General features: G+C 53.2%; 2 protein-coding genes across 2 annotated transcripts in view; one reads left to right on the top strand and one right to left on the bottom strand.

The window, feature by feature from the left end:
- ANAPC13 (anaphase promoting complex subunit 13) overlaps positions 1-4,284 on the bottom strand; it is a 12,129-nt gene extending 7,845 nt beyond the window's left edge. The window contains exons 1-2 of the mRNA XM_019513003.1: positions 4,207-4,284; positions 2,025-2,155 (exon numbers count right to left, since the gene is read on the bottom strand). Coding sequence (XP_019368548.1) covers positions 2,025-2,123 — 99 coding nt within the window. The 5' untranslated portion in view covers positions 2,124-2,155; positions 4,207-4,284. The remainder of the gene's footprint in view (positions 1-2,024; positions 2,156-4,206) is intronic.
- CEP63 (centrosomal protein 63) overlaps positions 4,220-7,063 on the top strand; it is a 32,384-nt gene continuing 29,540 nt past the window's right edge. The window contains exon 1 of the mRNA XM_019512915.1: positions 4,220-4,300. The gene's annotated coding sequence lies outside the window, so the exon portion shown is untranslated. The remainder of the gene's footprint in view (positions 4,301-7,063) is intronic.

Here is a 7,063-nt window from a genome sequence, read left to right as displayed (position 1 = left end):
ACCAAGGAGGTGATACTTCCCCTCTATTGGGCACTGGTCAGACCACAGCTGGAATACTGCGTCCAGTTTTGGCTGCCACACTTTAAGAGGGATGTGGATAACCTGGAGAGGGTCCAGAGAAGGGTCACTCGTATGGTTAAGGGTTTGCAGGCCAAGCCCTATAAGGAGAGACTAGGGCACCTGGACCTCTTCAGCCTCCACAAGAGAAGGTTGAGAGGCGACCTTGTGGCTGCCTATAAATTCATCATGGGGGCGCAGAAGAGAATTGGTGAGTCTCTACTCACCAAGGTGCCCCTGGGGGTCATAAGAAATAATGGCCATAAGCTAGCAGAGAGCAGATTTAGACTGGACATTAGGAGGAACTACTTCACAGTTAGAGTGGCCAAGGTCTGGAATGGGCTCCCAAGGGAGGTGGTGCTCTCCCCTACCCTGGGGGTCTTCAAGAGGAGGTTGGATGGGCATCTGGTTAGGATCATCTGAACCCAGCACTTTCCTGTCTATGCAGGGGGTCGGACTTGATGATCTATTGAGGTCCCTTCTGACCCCAACATCTATGAATCTATGTATCCAATGGAAAGGGGCTGCAAAGATCCTGGTGTACTTCAGAGTTCATGATAGATCAAAAATAGTTGCTAACAGACAGAGGAGAAATCAGTTCCTCCCCCCACAACCCTTGCTGGCAGAATGGTAAGGGAATAGAGAAAGGGCAAGTCCTTGGGACACCCTCACTCCAGCTGACAGATAAGGAAAGGGGGAGTGTAGTGGCCCTTAGCACTGGATGCAGTTGAGGATAAGGGGAGCCACTTTTCCCACTAGCTCTTGACTGGTGACACTACATGTTCCTGGGGAAAGGGAAAGATGTCAACGATAAGATCTATTGGCCAGATCCAGCCCATGGAGCCATGTCATCTGGCTCCCATCCCCGTGGTGGATCCAGCTCCTGCTCCAACCAATTCAGAACAGGCACCACTTGCAGCACAGTTTCAGAATGCCAGAGCAAGGGCTGGATCAGCTATGCTGGAAGCAGCAGTGCTCCACTGGATCCCCTGCATGCCAGATCTGGCACTTGTTCGGGCTGGTCAAGGACCTGTGCTGCATGGAACATCCACCATGGACCGCCCAAAGCAGATGCTGGATCCAACATGTGGTGGGGAGGGTCCAAGACAGTTCACGAGCTGACCCCTGGCTGTTTACCCAGCCCATGAACCAGTCCTATGCCATTCACATGCCCCACAGGGACAGATGAGTTGGCACACCCATGTCCTGAAGGGAAGCTGCCTTGTGGTGTAGGTACTTTTATGAGCAAAGAGACTACCAATATGTTCAAGTGCACAATTTAAGGGGCACCTCTGGCATGGATTGTATTTCAATACTGGGATCACACAACAGATGCTTCCGTGATCACCATTTTAGTAATAATTACAGTGATTGTTTACATGGAAAAGTACTCTTAGGAAAACACTGAATGCATTTTAGCAGCTGGGAATGAAAAGTAGCCAACAGTACTTAAATGCTAACTCTCCACACACTGCCAACACAAAGCTACTTATCTGAGACCCACAGACCCCAGTCTGGCAAACTGCTTCAAACACAACCAGCACTATAATCAAATGTCGTTTGATAAAAGAGCGTCACTTATGCTTGCCCCTAACCCCAAACAGAGGCAGGGGATGGGAAGAAGCATTGTACCCTCCAAAGAGGCTGACAACTGACTAAGAGGAGGGGAGATGTTTCCTCCTTCCAAGGAGTCAAACAGCTGTGGGATGAAAGCATTTGTACCCCCACCTGTGGAGAGAAAAAAGAGTGATGGGGGAGGGAGGGAAAGAGAAGGGAGGAAGCGGGTTAGAGAATCCCACGTTCTTGCCACACACAAAACAAAGGGGAAGCTGAACAGAGTGGTATAGGAGTATTTCTGGTACAAAGTGGTGATGTTGCAAGGATCATTTGCTTGGAAGGGGTTAAGAAGTTTGGAAATGCAAGGACTCAAGATCAGGCTGTTAATTCAGTGCACAGTGGTCACCTACTAGGGGTATTGCCACATCCTCATATGGTAACTTGTCTTCCCTCCAAGCATCGTCAATCAGATCCAGGATTCTCCCATCCCTCTGCACCTCACTGTCCATCAGTGCGCAGCCAGCCCGCACCCACACAACACCTGTGAAACAAAGAGGACACCATTCGCAATGGCCCAAACCCTCCAGAGTGGCGCCTTGGGAGGTGTTTTAATTCCTGTTTAGAAAAGCCACTTGGGAGATCTTGGCTCTTGCATTCATATGTGCATCACGTGGTTTGGGATTGGGTTTTTTTTTAAAATTCCATGTCTCAGGCCAAATCAGCTCCAAATTCTATCGACTGAGCAGAGCTCAACTGTTGAGGTCTGTGTGGTGCTGCCACTGGCAAGTATCTTATCTCCCGAACTCTTCAGCCTGGGGCTTAGGATACTCCCAAACCCATGGCAGGCATCCTACATGCGAGCCCCAAGGCCTTGGGGTTTAGATGCCCCATAGTCTTGCTTGCCCCTAGCCAAAAAGCCAAAAGAACAAGCTAGGGGCGCATGCACCCCCTACAGTGTCAGTGATGCCTTTTTGTCAGCGATACCTGTGGGCGGTCGCCGCTTGCCACCCTGCCGCCGACACCGCCGGCGGTGCCTGTAGGCAGTCAGTGATCCCCGCTGTCCACCGCTGAAGCTGCCAGTGGCATCTGCAGGTGACTGCCAATGTCTGGTCAGCGCTTGCCACCCCCCAGTCAGTGCTGGCAGCACCTGCAGGAGCTCCCTGCTCACCACTGACACGCTCCCACTGCTGCCGTGCCCCCCCAAGAGCAATCCTCAGTCATCAGCTTAAACTGTGTAGGTGAGATCCTCCCATTGGGAGTCATTTGTAGACTCTTGCAACACAAAGGTCAGACCTTCACTCTCTAATTCAAGAGTTGGACAAAATACAGTCAGTTGACTGGATCTGGGCAGCGACTGCCCCTGTGGTGCTCTGCATGGGGCCAAGCCCAGCCCAGGCTGTGCTCCTGACTGTGCCTACAGGCCCCAGCCTGCGTGCACAGCTTCTTGCGGGGAGGCTCCTGGTGCAGCTGCAGCCCCACAGGTGCTGCTCAGCTAGTCTCCAGCAGCAGCTCTTCCTCCTGCTCCTGTCCATTGTGCTGCTTCGGGTTGGGGGAAACCGCAGCTGAGTGGATGGAGCAGGTAGAAGGTGGCTGGGAGCTACAAGAGCCCCATGTGCTGGGGTAGGACCCACCGGCTGAAGCTTCCCCCACCTGGAGCAGCGCATCAGGGGCAGGAGGAGCTGTCTCTGAAGGAGAGGGGAGCTCAGCTGAGCAGTGGAGCCCAGCAGGGAGCAGATGCCTGTCCTTCTCCTGAATGCAGCTCCCTGCCCATGGCCCATCCCACACTGGGGGTATGTCTACATGAGATGCTTATTGCGCATTAGCTTAATACCACTGCGCAGTAGTGCATCATGACACAAACCATGCTAATACCCCACTACCAGTAACTGTAGGTTAGTCCAAAATTAAGGAAGTAGTAAATTAAATGCGCAGCATCTGAGGCACATTAACGAACGTGTGGATGCATCCAGGGAATTTGGGAGAGTTGTTGCATGGACCCAGCCCACAACAGCTCATCACACCTCCCTATGTGGCCCCCAGACCCAAATAATTACATAGTCTGGCTCTGACTACCCCAGGCCTCTCAGGGAGGAGAAGACGGGGGTCCCACTACAGTGCACTGAGTGGCTCGGGGAGAATGAGGAGGGTGTTTCTCCTCCCCCAGGCTGTCTCAAGCAGACCCCACCCGCACCCCACACCAGAGCCCTTGAGCTTCTGAGCACATGCCCCACCTCTCAGGGCCCGGGCAGGGCATTGCGCATGCTCCGATTCCTGCACATGCGCATTACTGACCTGCCCTCGCGCTGGAGGGGCCTCCGCGCCTCAGGATTAGGGCGGGAACCCGATCACCGACAGTACGTATGCTCCGAATCCCGCACATGCGCACTAGCGACCTGGCTTCGCGCCTTCGGGGGGGTGTCTGCTCCTCAGGATCAGGGCGGGGATCCGGGCAGCAACCTCACAGCCGGCGCATACTCCAGCTCCCGCAAATGCGTACTACCCAGCCGGCCTTGCACCTTCGGGCCTACGTCCCTTACCCACCGGTGAGAAAAGCGCTCCGTTCCCACTCCCAGAGCCCTTCCGCGCGCTCACCTCTTCGCTCCTTCGCAGGTCCTCACGTGACCGGCCGTTCTGAGCCGCGGGAACCATAGAGAGGAAGCCGGGTCCTCCGCCAGCACCGCCGCGGGTAACGGCTCACCGAACCGGGACGCCCCCTCCCTTCGCACCGCGCATGCGCAGGACTGGCCCCGCCCCCTCCGCGCCGGGTGACCCCAGGCGAGTCAGGCGGCGCCGTGATGGTGCCCCAGTTTTCCAGTGCCGCTCCGGGGTCCAGAGGCCCTTAGTTCCGGCGGGCGGGAAGGTGGCCCCTGGCCCCGCGCTGTGTCTGAGAGCCCTGGTCTGGTCTGGCCTGGCCTAGCCCGGCCCGGCCCGGCCCGTCCTGTCCGGGGGCCGAGCCTGGCTGTGGCTCCTTATTTGCCCCCCTCAAGCCTGCGGGGCCCCTGGCCCGCGCTGCACCCGGCGGCGGAGGGGGGCGCTGTCCCGGGGAGGCAGCATCCAGGGACGTCTCCAGACCTCCGCGTGTCGGGTCTGAGGCGCCAGGGGACCCCGCTCCCTCCTGTTTAGCAGCCGCACGGAGGCCCGTTTGCTGCCTTTCAGCACCACCCGCCACCTCGCCCTTAGCCTCCCTCGCATAGGGAGGCGGCAGAGAAGGGGGGCAGTTGATTGCTGGGGACAAATAATAGGAAAACAGGGACAGGAGTGAAGGTCAAAGGGTTGAAACGAGTGCCAAAGGGGTGATGCTGAGCAGAGCTCACTGGACAGTGCCTGCTGGCCCCCCAACTAGTCCAAGGAACCAGTGGACACTGCTTGGTGATACTCAGCTCAGAGACAGGGGCGAAGACTGGCTCTGCAGGCCCAGGGCCCTCCTGGCCACAGCCTCCTTCCTGGTCAAATATCACCAGGCCCCCCCAAGCCTGACAAAGCACAGGCTGCATTGTCTCTGTGGCTCCTGCTACCAAGCAGCGATGGGAGATAGGGTAGCACGTGTTGGGACCCACAGGGAGCCCTGCGGGCTGAATGACACAGCTCTGTGGGGCACGTCTTGGCTCTTGGCTGGGCACTGAGCACCGCGGAAGTTGTGGGCTCAAGAATACAAGTGTCTTTAAACTTACATGTTAAAAAATCCCTTATTTACAGAGTATTTATTGACACTTGTAACTCATAATGTTAAAGCCCTTTGAAGGATCCAGTAGCAGTGATACCTTCTAAGGATTAGAAAGAAATAGCCATACTGACTTCTGATATAATGTATGATGATAAACCGACATGTGCCACCTTTGGCAGCAAGGCATTTTCTGGCCATCCTGGTTGAGGGGACTGGTCAGAAGTTACTTCTGCAGCGATAGGTTTGCTCTGTCCTTGGAGTCCATCCTGAAAGTTCAGATGGGTTGTAACCACATTACACGGCTTGCCGGGAATGGGTTGTGGGTTCCCCTCTGTCTTTATTGACCCCATTGCTGAGCTGGCTCATTGCCTCTGCTCTTTTTACATTACAGTTAGATGTCTCGAAACAAGAACAATTAGTGCCATTGAGCCATCTGGATCTTTTCTCCAATTTCAGTCTTGGAGTCCATCCCAATCAGGAGGTATCACAGCTTAGTGTTCAGAACAGTGTGACCCTATCTTGCACTTTTTTCACATAGGCCCTGGATCAGGAAGATGTCCACATGTGTGTTTAAGTTTGATTTTACTGGGACTATTTTTGTTTAAAGTTAGACTCCTGTTAGAGCACCTTGTTCAGTGTTATGGCCTTAACTGACTGCTTTAGTTGCTGCTGTTTGGTGTATATAAAACATTCATTTTTAGCTTCATAGCATCTGCAAGCTTGAAATGGCACTCTCTCATGGTTCAGCGAAGGTCAGCTAGTAAAATCATATCAAATGGTAAAGAAAAGAAAACATGCTATGCAATACAGAATGATGTAATCTAAAAGTCTCAGTGTTGTGTTACCTCCAAGAGCTGGTAACACCTGTGCCAAGACAAAATGAAAGCTTTAGGTATCGGTGAACTTTGTGAAGCATGAATCCCAAAGCAGTCTCCGCAGGGAGCAATTCTTGACATGTTTAAATAAACACATTAGGTCTTATTGTAGGCCGTTTAATTGTGAAGGTAGGGCTTCTGGCCTTTCCTATTCGATTTTCTTCAAGAAATATTTATGGAGCCATTTATTTTAAAAATTCAGAACTTGGGAATTTTGCAAGCTCGTGTGATTGGACTTGAGGAAAACAATATTATGTTTCACAAGAGCAGCCTTTAGGGCTGCCTATTTTAATATTAAATTCAGGGCCTGACACGGATACTGTGACTGCAGTATCCATTGCTCACCATGGAGCTGTGCTCCAGGATCTGAGTTGTCATTTAAAGGAAAACGGTATTGAACCATTTTGGCTGGAAGTCTGATTGAGGTACAGCATGTCAGGGTATGAGGGAATTTGTATCTTCTGGGAGATAATTGGATGAACTAGGATTAGGCTGGTAAAGGAAAAAACTGTGAGAGGTGAGGGCATAGGGTGGAATTCTGCCAGGTGGCTGCTTTGGGCGTGTATGTGAAAAAAGCTGGAGGGTCTGTGTAAGGAGCAGGGCTGAGCCTGCAACCCAGCTGCATGTAGTCAACAGTTAAGAGTGCCTGGCAGGAAGGGTGACAGCAGCTGCAGCTAATGCGGGATTTGAGGTGGAGCCACAAAAAGGCTTCGAAGATCCAGGCACAAGTTGGCAAAAGGTAGAAAGAGGGGAGATGTGGGGAAATGAGTCCAGCCAGGTAGGCATCCAGCCTCTTCTTAAAGACCCCCAGGGTAGGGGCCAGCACCACTTCCCTTGGAAGTTGGTTCCAGCTCCTAGCCGCCCTAACTGTGAAGTAGTTTTTGCGGATGTCCAATCTATACCTCCTCTC

The sequence above is a fragment of the Gavialis gangeticus genome, unplaced genomic scaffold (assembly GCF_001723915.1).
Source record: "Gavialis gangeticus isolate Ggan-Ray unplaced genomic scaffold, GavGan_comp1, whole genome shotgun sequence".
In the NCBI taxonomy this organism is placed as follows: domain Eukaryota; kingdom Metazoa; phylum Chordata; order Crocodylia; family Gavialidae; genus Gavialis; species Gavialis gangeticus.
The sequence above is the reverse complement of the archived record's forward strand: the minus strand, read 5'-3'. Positions and strand labels throughout refer to the sequence as shown.